The 27161-nt window shown below is 43.3% G+C and overlaps 2 protein-coding genes across 4 annotated transcripts; one reads left to right on the top strand and one right to left on the bottom strand.

Annotated features, from left to right (window-relative positions):
* Positions 1 to 66: 66 nt before the first annotated feature.
* BBS12 (Bardet-Biedl syndrome 12) lies at positions 67 to 27161 on the bottom strand. 2 transcript variants are annotated; one of them, XM_063415285.1, is made up of 3 exons: positions 27033 to 27161; positions 4425 to 4531; positions 67 to 2549 (listed from the first exon to the last, which is right to left on the bottom strand). In XM_063415285.1, exons 2-3 carry the CDS (start codon positions 4473 to 4475, stop codon positions 408 to 410), a joined length of 2193 nt encoding a protein of 730 aa, XP_063271355.1. In that variant the 5' UTR covers positions 4476 to 4531; positions 27033 to 27161; the 3' UTR covers positions 67 to 407. The 2 variants fall into 2 exon arrangements, with proteins under 2 accessions (XP_063271355.1, XP_063271354.1); XM_063415284.1 differs by lacking the exons at positions 4425 to 4531; positions 27033 to 27161 and adding an exon at positions 3919 to 4104.
* On the top strand, positions 3777 to 8707 carry LOC134559933 (uncharacterized). Of its 2 annotated transcripts, none has more exons than XM_063415291.1 (5): positions 3777 to 4197; positions 5703 to 5858; positions 6765 to 6893; positions 6993 to 7130; positions 7359 to 8707. In XM_063415291.1, exons 1-5 carry the CDS (start codon positions 4195 to 4197, stop codon positions 7446 to 7448), a joined length of 516 nt encoding a protein of 171 aa, XP_063271361.1. In that variant the 5' UTR covers positions 3777 to 4194; the 3' UTR covers positions 7449 to 8707. The 2 variants fall into 2 exon arrangements, with proteins under 2 accessions (XP_063271361.1, XP_063271359.1); XM_063415289.1 differs by lacking the exon at positions 3777 to 4197 and adding an exon at positions 5376 to 5399.

The raw sequence follows: 27161 nt of genomic DNA, 5'->3' as shown, positions 1-27161 counted from the left end.
AATGTAACACATTATTTCAAGTTTAACTCTTATGTTTGCAATCTACAGAAAATTAAGAACAAGGTATTAATTAAGAAATAATTACAGTCTATTGTTTCATTTAACACAAGTACAGCAATGTTATGTAAGACATCTCTACCTTTCTTCAGAAGACATTAGTAGACATCCATACAGGCAAAACCTTTAGCTACAAATGCATGGCCTAGGTTAGAGATAAGCCCACAAGTGGTTTTTGTTTGTTATTTAGTTCCTATTTCTAGAAATAAGAAATTACCTTGTGACTGTCTCTCATTCTGACTTTGCTGTTACATTCTAAACTGATCATTCTCACTGTTTGCTTTACAAAGACACGTAGGTTGCACCCAGGCTTCTCCCATTGACTCATGGACTTCCAAACCCTGAAAACCCTATAAAAACATAAATTCGCTTGACACAGGTGAGTTCAGGATCTGATTCCTTCTGGGGCCTGTGATAATTTCAGCATCAGTTTGAAGCACCAGCAGCACCAGGTCCAGAGCTCTCCTCCACGCCTCTGTCTTGGCTGCAACATTATCACAAACCTTTAAATCTGTGACCTGGTCAGGGAAGGGATCAGAGCCACCCCTGAGCACTCCACCTCTCCTAAACTCTTCCAAAATATAAGCTGAGGGTGAGCCACAGGCCACTGCTTTCTGGAGGTGGTGATCCACTGAGGCACCTGCTTCCAGCTCCGAGCTGGCCTTTGCAGTGTTACACAGGACCACGGAGAGGTACTGCTTCCAGCCACTTGCCAGTGCCTGGAGCACAATGGATTTATACTCTGCCAGCCATGGACTGGGAAGCTCTCTCACAACTCTGTCATTTCCCGGTTGCCCCAGCTTCTCTGCGAGCGCCTGGATGTGACTGAGGCACAAGAGCTCCACTGCACCGCCCCCAGGGAAAACCTTGCCGTCCTTTAGAGCTTGATGGAGTCGATACAGCAAAGTCCAGAACTGGTCTTGGAGGAGCTGCACCTTGGAAGGCAGGGCAGTGGTGAGCACGGCCGTGAGCAGGGGGATGCCCCCCGCGCTGATCCGCGCTGGCATCAGCTCACCCAGCTCCACCGTGCGCCCATCGCTGGCCTTCCACAGCTCCGCCCAGGCCCCATTCCCAACACAGGAAGCTTCGTTCAGCTGGCTCAGGTACGTCACTGCCTGGGCACCAGTGGCCGCCCCAAAGGCACGCAGCACATCCCGAGCCACACAGCCAATTACCAAGATCCTGCTGGCGATGCACCTTTCCATGAAGCTTTTGCACACGTTTCCTTTGACCAAAACCAGGTTTATTTCAAAGCTCACCAGAATATCTGACATTCTGCTTAGCCACACATCTCCTACCCTGCCTCCCTGAGGATTGGGATGCTCCAGTATGGTCCTTACATTATGTGATCTGTTAAAACCTAAGTGTCGATACTGCTCCGTGAGGTCACCATCCATCAGCAGAATCCGGAGGGGTTTGTCCGCAAAGTGTTTGATGACTGTGGCTTGCTCTGGTGACACTAATGTGACAAAGCCTGGAGAGACACAGGAATAGCTCTCAGGCAGGCCCAGCACACAGCACGTCACAATCTCTGCAATATTAATCTGGGAAGAGCCACTGCACTCTGCTCTCTCTTGCTGATAAGCAGCAATGCTTTGCAGCAGTTTCACGCTGGTCTGGTTTCCATGGCTCAGAGCCATTGCCAGGTGTCCTAAACCACAACATCCACACAGATCTGCTGATGGTCTTGAAGGGTATCCCTGAAAATTACCTTGTTGACTTGAAAAACGGCTTTTCCCCAGAGTGCTGAAGTGTCTGCTGTGGGTTAAATTCCGCGTGATAGAGCTGGATGCAGTAACACCACTTCCAGACAGCACAGATGAACTTTTGTCACTCACTGCTTTGACAACAGAAGCCACAGAACCAAAGCCAGCCAAGGGTGAAACCAGGCACTTGTTAAAATTACAATCATCTCTTTGATGGGAACAAGAATTTATTGGCATAGTTTCTTCTGTTGCAGATTTATCTCTCTGAAAACACAGCAAATTCCAAGGATTTGTAAGACCATCACATCCAACTTGGCCAGTTTTGCATTCAAAAGCCTTTGGCCTAGCTCTGCTGGAACACAGCTCTCTCTTTACATCTTGTATTGATATTTGAAGACACTGGATTCTCTCACAGCAAGAGTTCAACCCCTCAGACATCACAGACACTATTGCTGGAACAGGAACGTTCTGCTGAAGGCACTCCACCACAGCATTGCTCCATGCTCCAACCAGGAACAACAGGGTACTCATCCCAGTCTTAAACTCCTTGTTCTGAGCCTGAATGGTTTCATTAAGAAGCTGTCCAACAGCACTTGTCAAATCCAAACTTTCCATCAGTCTAACAGCAGAACAGATCAATGAGCTCTCGTTAGTGATTTCATCCACAATGAATTTATGTGATTTCATTGGCCCCAGGAATGTTCTCCCAGTGGATGCTAAGGATGAGAGTTGCTGGAGTCCAATGTGTCTCCGGGCATTCACAACCCTGAAAGCCATGGGCAGCATCTGTGAACAGATCATACATCACTGCCCCATTCTCACAGCACACCAGAGCACAAATCACCAAAAAATTAATTTAACAGTCTAGTCCTGAACACAGCTTTCCTCTGTATAAAGCAGGTCTTCTTCCTGTGCACTTATAATGAGAAATCAATGGACATAGTTGCTGAAATAGGACACTGTTAAAATACCATGGAATTGTTTCTGGCTGGCTGATAGTTAAGAGCTGTTAATTCCCATGGTTTTTTACACTTCCACACAGGCTGTGTAGAACTACCACCTCCCTCCTGCCCTGATGTCTGGAATTTCAGCTATTTGCCTTACTTAAGGCAAATGTTTATTAGAGCAGAATGTATAAATTAAATGCAAAACTCAAAAGTTCTGTGTGGATCCTTCTTGGTAACAACAGCCATGCCACTGACATTAACCTTCAAGTCTGGAAAAACATTTTTATTCCAAATCCTGTTTAGTCCAATTAGCATGCATGAACACTTCATTAAGCGAAATAAAAGCAATGCTACTTCTTCATAAATTGCAAACTGCCAAGACTTTAAAGTTTTGACCAACTATTCATTCTTAACACACCAAAAAGAAATCTCCTTTCCCTCAAAATCTCTTCCACACCATGGTCCTGTGGCAGACCATGTGGATTAAAATAAAGCCCCCTTTTTAAATAATGAAGTATACACACCGAGAAGTGAGAACCCTGAGGCCTGTACCTCTTATGCTCAAATTCTAATCACAGAATAGTCTGGGTGGGTAAGGACCTAATCCAGTTCCAACCCCCCTGCCATGGGCAGGGACACTTTCCACCAGACCACATTGCTCAGAGCCACATGCAACCTGGCCTTGGCCATTTCCAGGGATGGAGCATCCACAGCTTCTCTGGACGACCTGTTCCAGTCCGTCACTGCCCTTACAATAGAGATTTTCTTCCTAATATCCAATCTAAATCAACTGTCTGTCATTTTTAACCCATCCTCCCTTGTCCCGTCACTACATGTCCTTGTAAATACTCCTGCCCCTTCCTTCCTGTACGTTCCCTTCAGGTACTGGAATTTATTCACATAATTTGTTCCAGCTCCCTAAAGGCCCCTTTGCATAGCTACTCCAAATCCAAAAAGCTTTTTTTTTTTTTTTTTTTTTTTTTTTTTTTTTTTTTTTTTTTTTTTTTTCCCCTCCATCCCACACAGCGAAAGTCCACTTCAATATTATGTCGTAGTATTGCTAGGGAGAGGAAGCGCGTCCCGGCCCGCCTGGCCCATACGGCCGGGGGGAAGCCGCCCGGAGCGGACACACCGGAACTGCACTGGCGGCGGCCTGGCCGCTTCCTGCGGGCCGGAGGGTGCCCGGCGGGCCGGTGCGGGTGTCTCACCGGAGGGGCCGCGCTCCCGCCGCTTCCCTGGACACGCAGTTGCCTGGACACGGCCGCCGCTCCCGCAGGCACCCCGCGGGGGACCCCGCCCTCGCGCTCCCTCAGCTGTCCCTCACGGGCACGCCGCGCCACCATTGGCCAGAGCCGCGAGGCGGGCGGGTTCCCGCGCTCGTTCCGCCCGCTCATTGGCCGGCTGGGCGGCGCGTGTCGGTCGCGCGCGGCGGTGCGGAGCTCCCGTCCCGTCCGGTCCCATCCCGGAGCGGCATTCCCGGCCGGATGGTGAGCGCGCCCTCCCCGCCGCGGGCTCCCTTCCCACCGCCGCCTCCCCCGAGTCCCTCCGCCCCCTCCCGCCGACACCGTGGGCTCTGCAAACCCCCTTCAGGTTCCACCCCTGCCCAGGCCCTCGCTGCTGCCCGGTTACCTCTCGCAGCGCACCCCGGGGAGGCCCCTCACTCCAGCGGGAAAAGCACGCCCGGAAAAACACCGGGATTCGCAAAATACGTCACCTGCTCGCGGCATGCCTGGTTCTGCTTGGCACAGCTCACACACCTCCGCATCGTTCGGGCCCCCGCAGCGTTGTTGGAATGGCACCGGCCAGGCCCGGAGGTGGAACCTGAAAGGGATTTGCACAACTCAGATATGAAATAAGTGGAACAGTAAGTCTCTGTAGCCAGGAAAAGGTCTCGTGTGTCTTCTCCCTAGAGCAGCATATAAAGAGTAAAAGTCTGATATGTGTGTCAATAGCAGAAGGAAGTCATGGGTGAGCCAGACAAATGGCTTTGCAATCCAATCTGGTAGGGGCAAATCACGTTGAAAAACGACATTTCCTTAACAAATACAAGAAAATGGAATTTCCTGAGTTAAAAGAGAGATCCCGGCACTAAAAAATGCTAACAATTCATCAGAGGCAAGAGACTGATCAGCAGTAGCTAGGTAACAAATTCCTTGCTTTGTGCTTGTTTTATTTACTTTTATAAAGCTTAACCAGTTGAAGCTGGGGGTGGGAGGGACTGCCTTTCCTTCCACGATTCCGTGCAGATTCAAGACTGCAGGACGAAAATCTGTCTGTTGCTGATTTAAAAACAAATCTATACTTGAGGAAGGCATTTTTCTTGCTTAAAGGAGTGAGGAAGGGGGAACACTGTACTACACAGGCTTACACCAAAGGCAGGAAAGGTCTTGGAGGTGTCCTGGATAATGATGTCCCAGCTCAGCACAAGCAGATTAGTTCTCCTTATGAGACAGGTGTGTTGATCTCAGTACCACAGGATGTTGCCGCCTGGCTCCACGTCTACTCAATGGACAGGCAGCCTGGTACCAACCACACAGCTCCCTTTAAACTTTTCCCCAAAGGAGTGGCTGATTTTGAGTCTCATTTACAGCCAAGACCCTAAGCAACCACCCTCTTTTGTTGTGAGGATTTTGTATTCATATTTTTCAGGTAAACCTGCAGGAAAAGCAACTGGCAGGAGATGCAGAAGGTTGTGGTCACCTCAGTGGAGTGTTCATTTTCAGGCTCCCCATCTGTTTTTCTGGCATTATTGCTTTAATTGATAATCTGTCAGTTGAAAACAGGGAGCCCAAATCTGCATTCTCCAGGAACAAAATCTCTTTTGTTCTTTTTACAATAACCTCAGGAAATGGACTCAATGTCTACCACTTGCAGCAAGGAATGTCTCTCACCTCTGCTACAGTGTTGATGTTGTCATTTATAATTGAGTGTATTTGAAATTCTCCCTGGAATGCAGTGTTTTTTCTCTGTTCTTTCTATTCACTTTCTGAAGGCATCCAACTATAGAAAACCTGGCTTAGGAACAGCCCAGCGGAAGAAAAGTGGCTTGAAACCTGAACTTACAGAAGAGCAAAAGCAGGAGATCAGAGAAGCTTTTGATTTGTTTGACACTGATGGATCTGGAAGCATCGACATAAAAGAACTGAAGGTTTTCAAACTTTTTTTTCTTTTTCCTCTGAGATGAAAATATCTTTGATCTCAAAATTGTAGCTGCTTTTTCTGTTTGTCAAACCCTTTTTTAAAACAATCTTGGAGTACAAATAAGAGTAATGGCTAGCTGTCATGACTGAATTTGGGGTGCACTCTGCATGTAATGCTTCACAGTATATAGGCTTCTCTACTTTGTGGCTATTTAAATCTAAAAGCTTTGAATAGCTGAGCATTAGAGAAACTGAACAGTTTCAGGTTTCATGACTAAGGTGCTTGTTCCTGAGAAGTGGACTTTTGTTGTTCTGGGATGAGTATCAGAATATCAAATATTTTCTTCACCTGAGAACTAAACAGATTTTGCACGCACTCAGGAAAGTTACAACCATATTTGCATATATGTAATCAAAAATTGCCTGGTTTTTAGTTTTAAAAAGAACAAAAGAGAGATCTGAGTTGTGTTTCAGTAACAATTCAGGCAGTGTGTGTGCACTTGCATACATACAGGGTATTATTCAAAAATGATTCTCAGTTGTCTCCCTGTGATTTTATGTGTTTGATTTTTTTGTAAGCATGAACACTTTAAATTTAATTATCTCCTTTACCTTGATTTCTCACATACACTCTGTTCAATTTCTGCATCTGTAACCTGGAAACATGAGTTATCTCTGCCTGGTATAAACTATGGATAGTCACTACCATATGGGAAAAAAAAACTTCTTAAGAGTATCAAACCTACACTATTATTGTTCAGCCATAGGATAGAAGATGGTAGAGGACACCAAGATGTTCATGGCAGTGAGTTGTGACTACAGTTTTGGAAAAGGAGATGAAACAGGCTTTAGCTCAGCTCTTACACCAAATTCTGGTGGCCTCCTACAGAATTTGTTTTGCTGTTTTGGCACAGGTTGCAATGCGTGCCTTGGGCTTTGAGCCAAAGAAGGAAGAGATTAAGAAGATGATAGCAGACATTGACAAGGAAGGAAGTGGCACCATCAACTTTGAAGACTTTTTGGCTATGATGACACAAAAAATGGTAGGAATTCTTAGCAAAAATTCTTGTGGCAGCCTAAGAAAAAGGAACATCTCAGTGTCAGGGGTTTTCTGATTAACATATGATTTACTCTTGGTTTAGAGTGAAAAGGATTCAAAAGAAGAAATCCTGAAAGCTTTCAGATTATTTGATGATGATGGCACAGGAAAAATTTCATTCAAAAACTTGAAAAGGGTTGCCAAGGAGCTGGGAGAAAATTTAACAGATGAAGAACTTCAGGTAAATTCTGATTTGACAGAGCTCTTCTAACAGGTATAGACCATTCCTGTAGCTCCCAGGGATTGGGTGGGAATTTAGTCCTACACCAAAAGGGCTGAGAGGTCAGAAATATGAAAAGCAGTCAAATACATAGTTGCTTTCACATGAAGTTCCTCTGATTTATTGTTGTTTTAATGAGTGGGTTATCTAGAATCCAGTGCCTGATCAAATGTACACTGTGTTTTGTAGGAAATGATTGATGAAGCTGATCGAGATGGAGATGGGGAAGTAAGTGAGCAAGAATTTTTGAGAATCATGAAGAAAACTAGCTTATACTAATATTTGTTGCCTTGCCATACAGTTGGTCCAAAAGATAACCTGGAAAAGGCTTAAAAACTGGGCTTGTGCCTCCTGCATATTTTCTGCCATGTGAACAAAGTCTGAAAGGACAGATATTTTGGTTTATTTCTCTTTTTCAACAAAGATAATTGGGGAAGGAGGGCTGCAGTACCCAAAACTGTCAAAATGAGATACTGCAGAAGCCAAAAGGAAGGATGAACTGAGCCTGCAAGGCAGGAACCCTTGCCTTCCACCATCACAACTTCCCTGATTGCCATTTTGAATAAAACCTGCTGTGTTTTACTATTTAACTAAAAGATACTTCACTTGAGATGTGAAGATTCCCACTGCAGCTGGGAAAGGTTATTTTGCCTTTCCTAAGGCTACTGAATGAAAGGACAAGCACAGTATTTTTATTCCTTTGAAGGTTTTTTAGGTTATCTTTTGGTATTTGTCTCCTGTTGTTTATTTCCATGAAAGACTCTAAAGTAATTGCATATTTGTCTGTACTTCTGTATGAAACACTGTTTTCCTATGGCAAGTTGTTTTTGGATTTAATGGAAAGCAAATGTAGATTTGGTTCTTCCTTTCGAGCTGTGTGCCATCCATAGATGTTTTTGTGTTTATCTGATCACCTGAAGCCAGAATGAAACTTGAATGTAACCTGCTTGGGTGACCAAAATTTATTGTTTATAACCAGACAACACCTTGTGCCATTGTTCTTACTCCCCAGACATTACAGAGCTGCTGTTACTTCAGGATTTCAGGTACCTAAAAAGTTCAGTTCCATGGTGCAGCAAATTTTGTCTTGTTGACAGTTACATTGCAGAGAGGATTTGTGTCTGAACAGAAAAAGTAGTTCACCATGGACATCTGTGGAACACTGAATATATTTAGATTCAGGCAGTCCAAATCTATTTTGCGCATCACAGGTTTTGGTGGTTTCTTTTTAGGAGTACCTTCATTTTCCTTAGTATTTCTTGTATCTACTGTCAATCTAGGACTTACTGGAGAGCCACATTTCCTTCTGAATTCTAGAGCAGTGACACACAGCCTGCTATCTGATTATGTGGCTGTGCAGGAGGGTTTATCCTTTATAGACAAGCAGCTTCAAAACTTTCAAATCCTGTAAAGCTCCAGAGGCACGAGAAGTCCCTTGTTAATATGATGGTAGTAGATGTAATCTATAGTACTGTAAGTGTTTTAAAATGTCTTAACTTTGTATAAGTGTGAAATAAAACTGTTTTGCAAGTTAAAAAGTTTTTGTACTTATTCTCTATTTTTCTTAATTAAAGTCTTCAATGGTTCACCAAGCACATTTTCACTTTCATTTCTCTCTTCCTTCTAAGAGAGAATTCTTAGGTGCAGTAGTCTGTCATATAATTCCTCTTCCAGTCTGCTGATGAAAAGTTTCTAGTACTAACCACATACATTCAGAAAGGGAAATTTGAAGTTCTAGTTGATTATGGGGAATCTCAGAGCCTATTAGAGTGACTGTACTTTTTTTTATGCTGCCACAGGAAGAGATTGATGACTCTGGTTTACCTATGATGCATGTCACCTCTCTTTTCCTGTTCTAATCCCATTACCTGCCCTTAAGGTAGGAAAAAGCCACACAATCATCCCTGCCGTGTGTACTACAATGGTGAAATGTTATTTCTGGCTTTCCCATTTATCTCTGAAGTGTGGAATGTCAAGCAGAGTCTGAAGGAGCACAAAACTTGCAAGTGTTAACAAGTGTCTGGTGGTGCTTTATTCTGCAGGATAGTGAGGGACATCATCCCCTCTTCAGCCTGGCAGCTGGCTATGAACCCCATCCTTTGCATCCCCCTTCTCCTTATGCTGACATGGAGGGTGGGTCCTGACCTGTCACCTACAGATTCCCTACAGGTGGCTGCAATTCAGACATTCACTGTGTGCACCCACCTGAGATCCCTCCTCTGCACCATCAGCAAAGCCTGGTTTTCACTCTGAGTGTTCATTCTAGGCAGATAGTGTACAGAAAGGAAAGTGAAACTGCAGTTTGTGTCTGGCAAACATCTAAATATCAAAGCATTGGTAAGGGCAATAAATAGCTGCTTGGGAGATAATATTGCAAATGTTTTCTAATGAGATATGTTTTGAAATGAAGAAGTACCAGGCTTTTAATAAAATACAAAATAGTTCAAGAGAAAAAAAATTGCTTACAAGTTTATATTCCAAAATATGACAATTACGTGGCAATTTTAATCTCATCTTCTAAGTTCGGCATCATCTCTCAGACCCACAGTACAGTCCCACAATCCTGCCCGTCCCACACTACGGCAAATCCTCAGCTGGCTTTAGGGAAAAAAGACCCAAGGAATTGCCAAGGAGTGCTATGCTCTCACTTCATTAGGTGTGAGTTTGTTTTCAGAGCAACGAGCACAGGATCGGCTTCTAACATTTCAGAAGAAAAAAGCCTTCTTTTCAGGTACACCTAATCTTGGCATTTAATAGAGGATGGGGGGAAGCAACACAGGAAACATTTGTGTACATTCACATGCCAGGAGTCCTACTAACAGAGCCTAAATAGTTCCATATCTGATGAGGCATTTAATATTAAAATATTTAAATTGGTCATTTACAGTTTTACAGACTAACTCTCACATGCAAACTGCCTGCTGAATTCACACCAAGCATTTGAAATGTTAAACATTAATTTCTTGGAAACCTCCTCACCGAGTTAAGTAAATCAAATATTGCCACACTACAGCTGCTCTTACATGCCCTGGACAGCGTAAGTGGATTTTGAGCAGGGCACAGGGCAGCAAACTCTGTTCAAAGGCTGAGATGAGCCTTGGCCACTTGAGGAAAGGCAGCCTCAGGAGGTAATGCTGCAAAACCAACTTTCTTTGTGTCACACCTCTCAATACAATAAAGACTGACAGATCTGAGAGCATGGCAGCCTCGCTAGAGGGCATCCAGTTCCTGACGTGTGAGGTGAGTGAGGCTTTGATGCTCCTCTGCCTCCACTGTGGCTTTCAGTGATGAGGGAAAGTAGGCATACAAACATCATCCATACTGGGCTCGAAATACGTGGTTGGACACAGAATTATTTTCTCTGAAAGGAAGAACACAAGGCTTCTCTCACAACACATGTGCAAAATGCTATAATTATTAGTCAGTTGTTCAAAGCTAAACCCCCAAACCACACTTTCTGAAACTCCCACTCTGTATCAATAATTGCAGGCACTCTCTCAGGAGAGCAGAGAACTCAACTCGCCTTTCACACAGTCCCCCCGAGTGCTCTGATCACTCTGTAGAGTTATTTTCTCCCTTTGGGAATACTGCTGTCAAATGGAACCACTTCCAGCACAGAGACAGAGCCAGGCTTGCTGCAGGATGCTTGTGGCCCTCCCTTGGGATGTGGGAAAGCTGGAATCGTGGCCTTACTTCGAGTCAAGAGGAACAAAGACTTGAGAATTAGACTCTTGTCCCCAAGGTGAGTGTATTGACCTTTAGGGATGTGACATAACTCCAGTGGCCTTGGGGGGACCTAAACCTATAGCTCTTGAATTCTTTGCAGTCCTGGCTGCCACTAATTATTGAACTTGAAATTGCTCAAGGCAATTTTTTTTTGCTTGTCTAAATTAGAATATTATCAAAGCAAAATTGTCAAGCCTGAGCTACAAAGGTGTAAAATTCCCTTGCTCTCAAGGCCTCTTTATTTCCTATGAAAGCTTCTAATGGTTCTAGCAGTGACATAAATTTCACTATGAAATGAACCCCCTCACATTAAATAAAGCCATAAAAACAGCTTTCCATAGGGAGCAAATGCAACAGCTAACTTAGCACATTTACAACATTATTTTGGACCAGTCTCTACCCAAAAACATAGCTTAGTACAGTGAAACAAAACCAACATAATTCACACATCCATGCTATTGTCTGAAATTGCTTCATAGTATGGTTCCTTCTCCACCTCAATATAGAGAAAACAGATACATACTTTCCTCTAAATTTTTTCAGACATCCAAATGAGAAGTACTAGGAAAGCTCTAAACATCACGGAAAAGTGACCACAAACATTGTAAATTGAGTTTGAAACACTAGAAGGTATCTTGGTTTAAAAAAGCAACATTTAGACAGCTTCTAAAAACATGGTATCAGATCATCCCAATGTAAGTTTTGTGCTCTCCATGTTTCCTCTTTAGAGAGCTTAGAACATGATAGGCCAAGAAATCCACAGAAGCACAAATCTTTTGAATGTGTTGTTTAAATCAGTCCATAATACACTCGTGAGGATGAAGAGAATTGCTGCAGAACAGCTCCTTTTGGAAAGGAGATAATTTTAACAAACTTTTTAGAGTTTGTTTTTTTTTTTCCTATTGGGTGAACGAACTTATTGATGAAATTACTGATGTTAGTCATGGAATGACAGGTACCTTTTGCAGTAATAAAAGGAGATTTTTGCCTAGATGAAAAAAAATCCATGTCAGTGAAGGTACAGTCTATCTACAGCAGATATCAGGCAAAACAGGTGCTAAAACTACAATTATTTTCTCTAAGCAGAAAATTACCATAGTTGAGACTAGTGTTCACTAAACATATCCCTTTACATGGCTCTTTTTGATCCTCCTCCTTAACATTAGGAACCAAGAAAGTACTCATCAAAATGGCTGAGAGGTTTGAATATTATTTCTGCTTGTGCTGTGAAATATATAAATAATTTTTGTTGAATGCTGATAAACTGGGTCACTGTCTGGGTGGGCTAAATGCTTAGGCTCATTCTGCAGAAAACTTTATTATTGCTAACAGCATTAAAAATAGCAATATTACAAATCCAAGAGAAAATGTGAGTTGAAAATGCTTACGCACCACAATTAAAGGAGTTTTTCCAGGAAATGAAAGAGCTTTTAGAAGGTGGGAGGGAAGAAACAGGTACTTTTATTCTCCCTACTATCAACCCAAGATGCAATAAATGAATTAACAGGATATTATTTACTGCATGGGGATTTTTGTGCCAAGATTCAGAATTCTCCCAGCTCTCAAACGCCTGCAATGCCGTGGCTCACCGAGTCAAGGTCTAGGATGGTGCAACCCTGACCCCCTCCTGCCAAGGGCTCAGCATCATCTACTCCCATTGCCTGCAGCAGGACTAAGCAGTGCTTTAGCGCTTCTGCAAAACTGGGCCTTAGACAATGGAGGCATCAGGCACGGGCTTCCTATTTGCTGTGGTGGATTTGTGTAGGTGGCCTTGTTACCAGAAATCCATACTCCTACACAGCAACTTCTGACTGTGTTTCTGAAGAAATGACTATGATGAAAGGAACTAAATATTTTGAAAATACAAATCATCTGTTTGTTTCTCCAAACCAGCTGGTGTACCTCCTGCTGGCGAGATCAATTTCTTCTCTTATGTGGCAAAATTTGGAGTGGGGTGGAAAACAAAAGGATTAAGGTTTGCAAGGGCAACGTGGCTTCTGCTGATGCACACACGGAGAGCAGAGCCCATCTGAACTGTCCCCTGCCCGTCGCTGGCAGCTGAGTCACTGGCCCAGCCTACAGAGCTTCTTGCTGCTGCACTTCGCAGCCAGGAAAATCCCACATCCTCCCAGTGGGTGTAGGAAACGCAGCTACAGCCTCTGGATGTGTCGGCACCAAAAACAAAGGGGAGACTGTGGTGCAGGCAGTGGCGGCAGGCTCAGGGCCAGCACGGCAGGACCTCCCCGACAGCATCCCAGGGAGCTGCAAGCAGAGCCTGGGCCAGCACTGCCTGCTCAAAGCCCCGCTGGTTTGCCAAGCCCAACACTGCAAGGCATGTGACCAGCTCTACCTCCCTGCATGGGGACATGCCAGGGCCAGCAAACGGCCTCTACTGTCCCACCTCATCCTGCCTCCCTGCTTTTTGGCAAGGAGCATGTCATACCTTGCCCTTCGTGGTCTTCCCCAGCCCAGGCTCTTTGCCTTCAAGCACAAGGGCTTACGGAAATCTTGGCTCTTGCCATGCTGTTGTGACCAGCACAGTCCTCGTGGCTCCAGTGAGGGTCACCAGAGGTGCTGCTCTCACCTCCTGCCTATCTCAGTCCCAGTGTTATTCCATGATTGCAGAGCTGGGTGCTATCAGCCAGGGTGGCTACAAACTGAATTTTTCAGTAGTAGCTGAATATTGCCAATGCTGCTTCAGATGATGGCTCTGCAAGCATCCTGCTGGGAGAGCAACCCAAGACATTGCTCACAGATCCATCTTGTTTCTTTCCGTCTGTTCCCTGTGGACTTGCCCAGCTCATGTTGAGAGTGGTGTTATTCTGAGAAGACCGCAAATACCTGGGTCAGGCAGCCAATGCCTGGCTCTCCAACCTAAGGCTGGGTATTGCTCTTGGGAAAGGAAACACAGGAACAGACTGGCATGGGTCTGCCCAGCAGTCTGGGCAGCTGCTCCAGACAAAAGCTCTTTTGAGAAGCTGTGCCTGTAAAGGGGACAAGAGACCTGACATCCCTAAATGTGCGCTTCCGTGCTGAGGTGGCAACCAGAGCTGGCACTGGGAAAGGTTGCCTTAGGAAAGCAATCAAGCAGCCTCAGTCAGCCCTGGGCAGAACAAACTCTCCCACCCCAAGTCTCCAATGGCTTGTAGGGCACTTGGATCAGAACAGGCATCAGCGCCTCAGCCAATCCTACAACCCTAACACAATCCTTCACCAGTGCCATGCTTCCCTGGATGCTTCTTGTCCTCCTCCTCGTGCCTCCTCTGCAAAGCTGCTGCCCCTGTGCCACCTGAAACTTCTCCTAGGAAGGTTAAGCAGCAAGACCATGCAGAAAATAAAGCAGAGGAAACTTCCTCTGACATCCATTCCCTGTCACATTTGTTCCATGCCCATATTGACCAAAACACAGGAAAGGACAGACAGGAGAAAATAGCTATGTGTCAAGGGAAAAACAAACCAGCCCTTCCTAGCTCTGTCTAGGCGTGCATCCATTTACCAGACCAAGTGCTTTTGGCCCAGCCTGACGGGCAGACCAGAGCCTGCCTCTGTAATCTATGCCAAAAAGGGAGGAACAAGGCCCCACAGTTCCTTTACCATGACTGGGTCACCACTCAGATATTTTAACACTGGTGTTCAACACCAACATTTTTTTCTGAGAAGGTGTCACAGGTTGGCTCTACCATACACACAGCTTGCTTACACCACAGGTGCTCTCTTTACTGGGTTCAGCATTTTCCTTTTCACCCAAACTACTTGATAGTGATAGCTTACAGATCTATCATGGCCACCTGGGACGTTTCTAAACATCTACAGCTGCATTCTTGGACTGAATTTCCTTCTACATGTTGGAATCAGAATGAATTTACATCAACGAATCATATGTGAGCTGCTGGCTCATTGTCCTGGAGTTCAAAAGTTTAGGGTGGTTTTTGAATAGCACCTGCAAGTGTTCAGGTATCAGATTAATTCCTTTTAAGATACAAAATGTTCTATTTTTAAGAGTGAAGCACCAATTCAAACTGAATCTAGGTATTTAATGGAAAATGGAGTCTAGAACAGTAATTTTATGTGGCATTGTTGCCATCCTGAAACTTTCGCAGTTCAAAAGGTGGCATAAGCCTTAGACAAAAAGAAATAATTTCACACTTATTTCAGCAGTTTCTATTGAGAGACTGGCTTGTTCAAGGCCCCATCTCTTTAAAAACATTACATCAACTTCAGTAAATGTTACTTGAGTTCCTAGCCGTTACCACTCTCTTTTATTTGCATATGAGTTGTTTTAGGGACTATTCAGGCAGAACTGTAATAGCTCCATGCCCTAGAAAGCTTTCAGCCTCAGCAGAAGACAGATAACACCTAAGACAGTATTTGGCAGAAGCCCAGGGAATGTTAACATTTCCTAATAATTATTTCTTAGAAAAGCTGTCTGAAGATGACTGAAATTGGGATGCTTTGGAAACACCAAAAATGTGCACTCTTAATATTTAACAGAAGGGTGGCAGAGCCTTGGAGCACAGGTCAGTGGGAGGTGGAAGGGAATGTACCAACAGCAAGTCAGAGACAATCACGAGGCTGAGAGTACATCACAGCTGGATGTGGAGGAACAATCATTTTATTAGCACCTAATCTGGCAGAGACACCATAGAAATTATTTAAGCAGAGAGGTAGGCTTGGAAAATTAGCTTTGCAGTAGCAGGCAAGGATTGAAAGCCAAGGAGAACCTCGCAGTAACAAGAGATACAAGAGGAATGTAAAATCTTCCTTTGTAAAATCTTCATGTTACTGAGTACACATATCCAGATTTAAGCATCAGTTGGATACAGAAAAGTCCTAGACAAAGATGATGCTTTGTCTTCAGTCTAATTCCTAATAGTAAACATCAATGCCAATGTTACAGATTTCCTTTTTAAAGACTAAAAACTGAATTCTAAAGGAGAATTGGATGCATTTTCACCTTTTACTGAAGAATAACACAACAGAGGACCATTTAAAGACACAAACAAGAGGCACACACCAGAGAGCAATGGAAGAAGTTCTCCAAGGCTTAGAGTGAAAGTGCAAGTTCTGTATCCCAATCCCTCTCAATAGGCAGACTGTCACTAAAGTATGAACATCTTTAAACACAGCATGTGTTGCACAGTGTGATCACAGGTAGCTGATTGTTTTACGTAACTATGGGAGTAGCTATGAGAGAGATTTTTGGCCAATAAAGCGTACTGTAACCATCTGAGTATCATCTTTCCTGCTTTGTGTAAAGATGATGTCCTCCAGCAGGGCCTCTCCAATGTAACTGCCAATACACTCCCTGCCCACCTGTGCCCAGGGAACTGTGATTCATTCAGGTATGCACAATCCAGAGCCCAGGGAAACACAGTGCTGTTCTGAAACTAACAGCAGCCATACAACTTCAGGGACTGGCTTTTGATCTGGCAGCATGCTGAGGGATGGTACAGTTCAGCTCACCCCTTGAACATCACCATTGACATGCACCCTTCCTTCTTTATTCATTTATAACAAGCTTACAGCTTCTTCCACGTCCAGTAAAGGGTCTGCCTTCAATTATTAAAGGAAAGGGAGCAAGCTTTAACAGCACCGTTAAAGACTAAGCACAAAAATGCACACTTGTGTGATAAATTCATCAGCTGTCAAGCTTTCCATTTGACTTTTTAAACACCAGCACACAGCCTTGGCCCAAGAGTCTGTGCAGAGATTTTAGCAGCCCAGACTCTGATGTTAATAACTTAGCAGCTCATTGGATACCCAGTAAGGTCTTCAGGCACACAGGACAATGTGGCTTTCAGTGGTAATTTCCCATCAACACTCTTTGTTTCCTTTCTAATTTAAGTCAGTCTCTCACCATTATTGATCAAAATGTAGAAACCCTTAATAATTTCTTCTTCAGCAAACCAGACAAGGTTTGATTTATTTACATCATAGCACTTGCTATCAAATACAACTTCCATGCCTTAACTGAGGATGCAAAAGATGAGGAAAACCAGGATCATGTTGGTACTATGCAACTTGCACAACTCAGTCACTGGTGGCTGCTTGTTTCATGTGGCTGTGGAAATGCACCTCAGGGCTTATTTTTGGCAGATACTGATCTACTTTAACCAAAGGATTTTAAGTGGTTCAGAAATGCTTTTGTACATAGAAACCCTGTGAAAGAGTTCCAAGCACCTCCTCTTGGTCCTATCTCTCAACACCGAGATTTGCTCTGGTACAAAAGCATGGGCAAGTGAAGGAAAACAGCAGTCAGCAGTGAGAGACTAATGCAGAAAATAAGTTTATAAGAGCAGCCTGTGCAGGCACACACCACACCTCTGCCTGTGGCTCTGCTGCGAATGAGGTTAGACAGCTTGGAAAGAAAAGCCAAAGACAGAACTGCTTCAACGTCAGCAGAATCTGGTTCATTACAGAGGCATTTCTACAGCAATGCTGGGTGATGTATCTGGAGGTTTTGGAGGCTTTGTTTTTGCAGTGGATGGAAGTTGTGAACACAGGTTTTTTCTACCTTCAAAGAAGACAAATCTAATTTCAAAGGTCACAGACCCAAGAAGACTCTCATATCAGCACAGTGTCTCAAGTTTTACTTTGGGCAGTTCAAAGGACCCAAAATGAAGGTTCTGACAGGAATGGCAAAATTTGAACAATGTAACTGAAAATGAGGGAGAGCTGGGAGAAGTTTTTGAGATTTTGGAACTGACCTTGAGAAGAGCAAGAGTGAAAACCCACAGTGTTTCAACATTATACTTGCCATTTTGTTAGATCTCATTATGTCATGACTTAATACCGTAAGCTTTATGTAAGAGAACACCATTTTACTTTTGGAAGTAAAACTGGAATCTCAAACAAATCTCTCCGTGAATCCAGAAGAAGCATGATTAATTCATCTCCTGTCCTCAAACAGTGTCCATAGGTCTCTGGAGGCACAGAAAATTGCTAGGAAAAGGTAGTACAATTGCAGAGCTCAACTCTCATAATTAAAAGAGCAGCAGCTATATTCACTTGTTCAACCTTCATTCAGCCTGTTGCTGAGTTCCATTATTAGCCTTTAATTGCATGACCTTGAAGATTTTTCCCATTCGATTCGTTCTATTGACAGAAAAAGCACTCAATTTATTAATCTTTCTCATTGTTTGCATTATTTTGTACACCAGATAAATCCAGCATGAGGTCTTGTAAAAAAATCTACAGTCCTTTATGTGCTGTACTCACTCAAATGCCCTCATTCCTTACAAATAACAACACATTTACTTTCAGACAGCTATTAGGAAATATTGTGCTGTTTCTCCATTTTATTCATAAAATACAGGAGAATTATTGGAAGTGAACATTAAAAGTAGTGATAATCACTCTGCTGCCTGATATAAAAGCTTTAGCCAGTGTGATCTGCAAACAAACAATCTTGCATCTCAACTTGTGCTGGCTACAATACACATCCTGAAAAAACCTCTTCTACCCACCAAAAGCAAACCCCTTTAATTTTTTGTTTAGAATAAATCACTCCAAAACAGGCTTAAGGACTTTAGGAAGAAATATTCCCTGAGGATGATGCCAGGTTTTCTCAGCGGGGTCTTTGACTATGAACTCCTTTTCATTTGACATGACAGATGCCCTCAGCTGCACATCTACCATTTCACACAAACTTGGGAAATTTTGAAGTCCAACATTCCAACTTTGAATCCAGAGGAAGCAAGTACAGTCTATTTAAGCAGTAAAGTCTCTGACCTGTAGCTGAAGACTTCTGATTTATATCTTGTTGTACTGATATTCTCTATTTTATATATCTAATTTTTCCGGTGTCATATCATGCCTTTTAGCAATCTTTGCCCTGAAAAAGTGGGTGTCTTCTGGTTCCTGTGAAATTTCATTCTAGCAACGTGTGCTTATGACCTCTGTATGTTTTTCATCTTGAACAGACATTAAAAACTACATTGCAAATGCCAGTACTACCCTAATGCATTGTTTTTTTCTATCTAATGTAGTTGCTGTGGTAAAGTTTGTATCTGGTTGATCAGATACATAGTAAACAAATGTTACTGTGAATCTCACTTCAATTCTGAGTAACAGAAGCCCCCACAAGCCAACAGACGTATTTAATACACAGGCAGACAGCTGTTAGGCTGAATTTTGTTTTATTTTAAGAAGCCTCTTTGCAGACCTGTTCTTATACCAAAGAAATGCAGAACTGCACATAGAGACTTTTGTCTTGAAGCCACTGACAGAGGCAAATTGTTTAATTATCTTTTTTTTCCCCCTTGCACAGCTCTCGTGTAAGTACTGGCATTCACAATTTTATGGATCAGTAATTTGGAAGGAGAATGAACACTAAAAAAAGGTAAGACTACGGAATAGTGTCTCTAGTTTTGAGAAGACTTTAGCTCTTGTCTAAGAGGATGTTCCTGCTCTGCATTTCTAAGGGTGGGATCTGGATCTGCTGAAGAGCAGGTCTTTCTGAGTAACTCCATGTGCAGACAGATATATTCTGGATTAAGACTGATGGGTGCCCATATAGTTTATCTATTTTTATTCTTTCTTGTGGAGGTTACCAAAAGAAAGAAAAAGATCTTACCGCAGTGAATACTTCTACTAAATATTGAATTTCTAGGATGTGTAGACAGACTTTGCCTAGCATGGCAATTCTTTTTGCGTATTTCTGACAGAAAAATTGGTTAATAGTCTCCTGCAAGTCTTTTTTGGTTTTTTCCCCAATTTAACTTAGCCTAGATTAAATATTAGACAGTGCTAATGCCTGCCTCTCACAAGCCCTTTCAGGAAACCATTTTCTCCTTCATTATTCAATCAGAAAAGCATGATATTTGAGAAACTGCAAGATTCTACCAGGAGATAGAAATCTCCAACACTTCAGCATATGTATTGAGTCCTATAATGTCCATCTAAATCTAGTGATTTTAAGGAAACTGCTCTTTCTGGCGAGAGCTCACCTCTGTAAAAATAAGTATTCTTAACGGAAGCTGACTTGAAGTGAAATCCTAGTGGAGAGTAGGCAGGCTTTAGTTATTCCTATAAGATAGAATTAGGGTCTTTGGGTTGTTGTCTTCATAATAACAATGACAAATTCATATATGGTATGGTATATTCATGTTTCTTGACTCCCAGTTGATATAAGTCTGCAGCCAAACTTTGTGCAACATGAAACAGTAGAAATACACAGCCCAAACCCCTCTGATGCCCTTAGCTGCCCACACAAGTTCCCTTGCTGTGCTTAGCACCCAGGACCTGTGTGCTACTCCCTGACATTGAGAACAGACCCTGTCCCAAGCCTTCGCATGCTGCTGCAGCCAACAGCAGGAAGTCTGCTATGGCTCTGCTAAAATGAAGCTAAAAGAAAGCCAGACCTGATTTTTTTGGCTGCAGATATGCTGAAAAGAAATCAGTGAAAAATCCGAGGGCAACCTCAATCCACACTGTGGCTATGGCCTGCAGCAGTCACTACAGTTGCTGTGGTGTGCCATGAATTCCCCCTGCTCTGCTTTCCCACTGCTCACTCGCACTGTGGTGGATTTTCTGCCCCAACCCTGCTCACCCTGGGAAAGCAGCACGGCCAACAAAACCATCCTGGATCATCTCCAGATGCTTCTGCTTGTTGATTGCCACTGGGCAATTCCACACTGCTTAGAAAGAACATCCCATGCAATGATAGTCAAAGCCCAGGCCAGCAGACAGCCTGATTATTTCTGTGTGATGAAGGACTCCCTAAAGGGCAAATTCTTCCATTTCTAAAAACAAGAATTCTTCTTATTCTAGGTCACTTGTGGAAGCACACAGATAATAGATCTCAACAATATGTCACTAATGATAAGGTCCGGGGCTTTCAGAATGCATTTCTGCAGGCAGGCATTTTATTGGGGTGCCTAGACGGAGGAGGCAATTTTCACCCACTGTTTCCAAGACTCACTTCTGAAAGCACTGGCCCTGCTATCACTGTAGCTCTTGAAAAATCAAGTAGGCTGCTTTGGGTGTTGCATCAGGGAAAGGAAAAGTGCAGTGGTCGTTGTAAACACTGATTTGCTCAATAGGTTGGGACCAGCCACAGTGCCCTGCGTGCCACACAAAAACATTGCTATTTTCTGACTGACTGTGACCACACGGGACTGAGTCACCCAATTTGTAGCTGCCAGTGCAATGCAGGCAGCTCGCAAGCTGGAAACAGCAGCCTGGACTTCATCCCAGAACACGCTTCCCTGCTTCCTACTCCATGGAAATTTTTGTTGCAGCTGAACAGCTTGCAACTAACAAAGTCTAAGCACACACAGGCAAAGGATGATTTTGTAAAATGTAGAACTGATCCTTGGCTGCACTGTGGATTCTGGAGCTTGGCACCTGGATGGTGCTTCCCCACAATCTCCTCCATGGTTCAGCCATCCCTAGGGGAAAATTCAATAGTCACTATTCCAGATGGTAAAATAATTACTATTGGCTGCAGAAATTAAATGTCACTGAGCCATAATCAAAATATTGTTCTGTTTTCAAAGAACACTTCAGCTCAAAAGCCACTGAGTCCATCTCTGACTGTGCCATGTCTCGACACACGGCAGGAAAAATACATAGCCTTGTTTCCACTTTCTTCTGCTCTCACCTGAATGACTGGATCAAGGTTAAACAACCGCAGACAGAATGAAAAAGATCACTGAACAGGAGTGGAAATGTGAAATACGTCAAATGGCATTCTTTTTTTTTCTTCTTGTCAGAACTGCTCAGGGGTTGTGGCCAACCAGGCGAGAACAGCCAGGCTGTCTGCAGAACGGGACATTTGTCACGGTGAAGTCCTATTGGGGTTTTTTTGGGACAGTTACATATAAGACACCAAAGGAATGGCTCAGAACTACGATCCCCACCTACAATGTTTCTTTTCCTTTACACTTACGGTAACGATGTTTGGGCAACAGTTCGCTTTTTCAGTTCCCACCTACGATTCATTGTGAAACTTGGTAAGATTGGCCATATTATAATGTACTCCATGAGTATGTGGATAAAGACATTTTTCTTCAACACCTTTTTGCTGTATTCATGAACCTGTCCATTGTTTAGGTAATTCCTTAGAGGATAGAACATAGGTGGCATTGCTCTGGCAGAAACCTTCTGCTATCCCTCTCATGTTTATTACTGTGTGTATAGAGCAGATGGTTTCTGAAATAATTAGTCTGAAATCAAAGTTTCTACCCTAACCCTGAGCATGGGTGCAAAGGAAAGAAATTCATTTGGCTATACTACAGGGCAGCTTTCCAAACTGTACAGTGAGTGCTGCTATTTTTTTCTTTACTTCATAAGCATAAAATTCTTGGTTTAGGTTGCCTATGCCTCTGATCCATATAAATGTAAATTTAAATTAACTTCATATTCACAGATGTTCAGTCACTTTATCTTATTCAATTCAGAACTTCATGGAATATCTGAGTCCTAGTCTGCTTAATGAAACTCAACTTTCTATCGCAGCAACCAAGTAAAAACCTCTCTTATGCCATTCCCTGCTGCAGAAATAATACCTCACAAAAAAACCCTCTGACAAAGTCTTCAGGAACAAAACATTTCCAGTAGACAGACAATATCACTTTAAAAGCAACACTGAATGAGAACCTTTGACACCTGATAATCTTTTCAGTACCCATGGATTACCTGCTGCTGGAAAACTCATGTGGCTGAACACTGCTTTGGCAGATGAGTTTATGAAGCTTGTAATTGAGACCAAATCTACAAAACACCTGTCTGTATTACCCTCAGAAATACAAATCTGTGAGCAAGTTGGTTTTAGAATAAAAATTTACTGCTATTCATGTATGGGATTGGAAAATGTAAGGCAAAACAGTAGAAGTGACAAAAGTCAGCCTACATTTTTATATTTCACTTCATTAAAACAAAGGTATCTTTAAACCCCTTATTATGCTGCCTTGTTCTTTTTAGTACACTGCCTTATTGTCATTCACAGGCTTAATGTTCTTGTGGGTAGTTACACCTTTGGTCATCTCTTACTCATGATCTGGGTAGAGATGTACATTACCAGGGTACTTTTCTAAGCTAAAGACATGGCCTGAGCATCCATAGAAAGCATTAGTCAATGTCCCCAGACTCCCTTCAGCCACAAAGCAGCAAAAGTTTTCACAATGACTTGTGCTGGCCAGGAACAGACTGACACCCTCATGTGCCCAGATGCGAGTACAGTGACCACAGAGCCCAGAGGGATTTCTGGAGGTGCAGGTTTTGACACTTGTAGACAGAGAGTACCAGGCTGGTCTCAGGTTTCCTGTCTCTGAGGAAAGGGGGCACCAATGTGTGTGTGTGTGTGTGAAAGGAACTGTTAGCACCCTGGTAGGAACTCATGCTCATGTTGCTGCGGTGTTTGTGACCTATGGGTGTGAGTGAATCCAGGTTTATAAAGGGAAACTTTCATTTCTGCCCTTAAGAAGGTGGTGCTTACTAGTGTGACAGCTTAATAGACTTAAAACACACCAAAGGCATGAAATATATATACATCCTTTTGTCTCTCTGATATATTCAGCTTGAGATTAAGTTATGGACAAGGGATTTCATTTTTCCCCACATGAGTATGACTACCCTTAGAATGCTAGGAAGAATATCTATTATACACTAGAAGAACGAGTAAATTCCTCCAAAGCACACTAGTTTAATAACATAAAATGATTTCTAAATAAATCACAAACAAATAATGTCTACCATCTTTGCAGTAGATGTGGTTGTTAAGTATATAAAATGTAGCTCTAGTAAAGTGTGTAGATTGTGAAAATTTGGTTAATCTTAGAATAATAGAATTGTTCTGGTTGGAAGGGACCTTAAAGCTCATCTAGTTCCAACACCCCTGCCATGGCCAGTAGACCAGGTTGCTCAGAGCCACATCCCACCTGGTCTTGAACACCTCATGGGATGGGGAGTGCACAACTTGTCTGGGCAACTTGTTTCATGCCCCACCACTCTTACAGTCAATTTTTTCCTAAATCTAACCTAAACCTACCCTCCTTCAGCTTAAAAGCATTCTCCGTAATCCTATGCACTTGTGAGAAGTCCCTCTCCAGCTATCTTGTACCTTTATATACTAGCAGGTGCTATAAAGTTTCTCTGGAGCCTGCCTTCCTCCAAGCTGAACAACCAAAGTCTCTCTGCCTATCTTCACAGGAGAGGTGCTCCAGCCCTATGATCAACTCAGTGGCTCTCCTCTGGACTCCTTCCAGAGGCTGTTTGGTTGGCAGTGCTAGCAGAGCCTGGGTAAACTGTCAGCACGCGGAGTTTATGTGCAGCTGCAGATCTCAGAACAGCACTGCTGCTGCTGAGCCAGTGCCAGCATGGGAAGTGTGCCCTGTCAGCAGACTGCTTCTGGCCACACTCAGCACTGATCCCTCTTCATACTGCCCCTTCCCGAGTATTAATTAAAATTAATTCATAAAAAGCTTTCACCAGGCAGCAGCTGATTTCTAGTCCAGACAACTCTCAGTAAGAGAGCCAAGGAGTTCGGCCATCTGACCTCATGTGCCCTTCCTGCAATTCACAGCACTGCCATAAATGTCACACCTCCTGTGACAGGGCTTCACGACAGCCTCCACTAAGTTTTGTCACCCTCTTAGTCACTCTTCCTCCAGGAGTCTCCAGGCACTGCACTGACCTGCATGAGCTGGCAGCTAAGCAGGAGAGGCTCAGGAGGAGACTTGTGCCACTGCTCTGCTCCATTGCTCTCACCTGGATAGCAAACTTTGGTTATTTCACAATCTTCCTTGCAATAATTTTGAAAAAAGTCTGTTAGGGAAATGGAAAATTTTAAAGAGTATTTCAGTATCCTTTATTCACTACTGCACTTACATTTTTTATTTAAAGCCAGTGCAATTTGCTGTAAGCTCAGGAACTTCCCTTACCCTCAGGGACTAATCCCCCAAATGCACCCAGTCCTGTCGGTCCATCAAACACTGCTGGGGTCTCCAGAGTGCTCCTGCAGCTGATCCATGCCTCAACTTCCACCGAAGCTGTTCTGTGGACTCCCTCTTTGGGGATCATTTGATAATAGAAAAGTAGGCATATGAACATTTTCAGCCAGATTACAAAATACTTATTCTGTTCACCATATAGAACTGGAAACAGACTTCACACTGGACCAGACTTTTGGTCTGATTTGATCAAGAGGGACAGGAATTTTGGTGTAGGTAGGGGAATCACTGTCCTTTAAGGCCCCAAGGAAGCCAATGTACCACCAGATGCAGGCATCAATCCTGCTTGCCAGGCCATACAGAGGCTGCAGAAACAGTCACAGCCTTTGCTCAGGTGAAGGGAACTGCAAGGTCAGATCCAGCTTGAGGGGACTGAAAACCAGCCCCAGCACTCAGCTGAGGTAGCCCTGGCAGCCTGTGGCACCAGGCACTACTCCTGCATTGAAGGAATACATGACAGGCATTGCTGTCCCCCAGGTTTGATGGGGTTTTTTAATCCCTTTGCTATAATTTAACTAGAGATGATGTTGCCGGTGTGCTTAATTGTACTCAACCTCACAAAGGTCTTGCCCCAATGCAACTGAGGCTCCACAGCCTGTGTGTCACATAAAAAACACTGCCTTACACTGGCTTTCAGTGTGTTGCATTTTGACTGTACTTATTGTTATGTTTTATTATAGATTTACTTTTACTTACTTAAATTTTCTATAGTCTGAAATATGTTTCAAATACTTCATGAAAGAAGCAAAAATAACTTGATTTACCAACAGTCATCTCCCAGAATGAATCAGTAAAACCTCCAAGCCATTTTCAAGTAAAATGATACCACATTGCCAGAATGACAAGCACAGAATTGCCTCACAGATGATAAACCAGAAATGAATTTGAGAAACCTCATGCAGACTTTCTACTGTGAATCATGCTTTTTTTTTAAATTAATTTTAGCTGGAGTTTGAAGATAGGATGATTCATCCATTCTGAAATTGTTTTCTGTTTCAATACAATACAATACTTTGTTTTCTGCAACATCTTTTAAGCGATATTGGGAGAGCAGAATAAGAATCAAATCTGTCCCAACAGTAGAGAAAAACAAGTCTGGGGACAGAAGGAGGAACTATCTCAGATTTAGGAAGGAGTGGAGCAGCAATGAGGCAGAGTTTTACAAAAAAGCCTCTCTCAAGGCAAACATAATCTGTTTAAAACAAAACAATGTTCCAGAAGGCAGAGAGAGAAATGGTCAGTATTAGGTGAAAAAGAGGAAATTGGGAGATACAGGCTTTACAAACAGTGAGGCCCTGGGAGCTGTTCCCTCACCATCAGGGGAGCACACAGCTTGTCATGTGGACAGGCCATAGCAAGAAATAAGCAGAGTAAGTCAGGTTTGGGAGTGCATCTCTTGCCCAAAATGAGGATGTCTGGCTTTGAGACTTCTAGCAAGGAAGCTGAAACAAACCCACAAGTTTTCTTGCTCAGACAGCCTGAGTGACTGTGGGTAGCCACTAGCTGTGATTAATGCCACAGAGGCTCTTACTGCTGCCAACACCATGCAGGTTGCGCATCTTGCAGCAGGACATACCTGGTTGGCACTCACTCAGGTACTTCTTACCTATAAATTTTGAAGAAAAATATTGCCTGTACATTTAATTCTCAGAGCCTTGGGTAAACTAATGTATTTGGTGAAGTCATCCCATGAAAACTGTTTGCCAACCTTTAGTGTAAAGAACTGTCTTTAGCTCCTGGCTGCCCTCACAGGCAGCTCTGCAGCATATAAACAACAACACTGGTGAGGAACAAGGCACTAATCAGGTCAAGGTTTCAAGTTATTTACTTCCCTCCTAGGTAATGGTCTATCATAATATAAACCACCCCACCCTAGTTTCAAAACACCAACATGCAGCGCTAAGGTGGAGTAACCCAAGGGCATTCCCTCCCTACTGTTTTTTTAACAAAACATTATTCTTGATCTTTATTCAAGCAAGAGCAGTTTGGCACAGAAACAGTCTACTAGACCCACCTCAAAGAAAACCTTGATTGCTACTCACATAAAGCATCAAACATTTTTGCATAAGGTACAAAAAAGGGCATTTCAGAACCAGCGAGATGCGCAACGGTGAACACAGCTACTGAAATAATTCTGCTGCTGCCTTTCCTTTGTATGGATACTCAAGCCTCTCTCCTGGCTTACCTGGTGGGGAGCAGACTGGACTGCACGAGGCTTTGGGTGACACCTGGCCTGCATCCCTGTGAGGGAAGCTCTGCCATGCACTTTGAAGTCTTAAAGGTCAGGGATTAAGGGCCGCTTCCCTTTGTGCAA

Source organism: Prinia subflava, chromosome 18 (assembly GCF_021018805.1).
Source record: "Prinia subflava isolate CZ2003 ecotype Zambia chromosome 18, Cam_Psub_1.2, whole genome shotgun sequence".
NCBI lineage: Eukaryota > Metazoa > Chordata > Aves > Passeriformes > Cisticolidae > Prinia > Prinia subflava.
The sequence above is the reverse complement of the archived record's forward strand: the minus strand, read 5'-3'. Positions and strand labels throughout refer to the sequence as shown.

Excerpts from the sequence above, each read along its gene's own strand:
- BBS12 (XM_063415284.1), bottom strand. The coding sequence starts at position 4,104 with ATGAGCGGGCGGAACGAGCGCGGGAACCCGCCCGCCTCGCGGCTCTGG. Across the intron at positions 2,550-3,918 it reads GCGGGAGCGCGGCCCCTCCG|ATGCTGCCCATGGCTTTCAG; the intron begins GTGAGACACCCG and ends ATCTGTTCACAG.
- LOC134559933 (XM_063415289.1), top strand. Across the intron at positions 6,894-6,992 it reads CTATGATGACACAAAAAATG|AGTGAAAAGGATTCAAAAGA; the intron begins GTAGGAATTCTT and ends CTCTTGGTTTAG. Across the intron at positions 7,131-7,358 it reads TAACAGATGAAGAACTTCAG|GAAATGATTGATGAAGCTGA; the intron begins GTAAATTCTGAT and ends TGTGTTTTGTAG.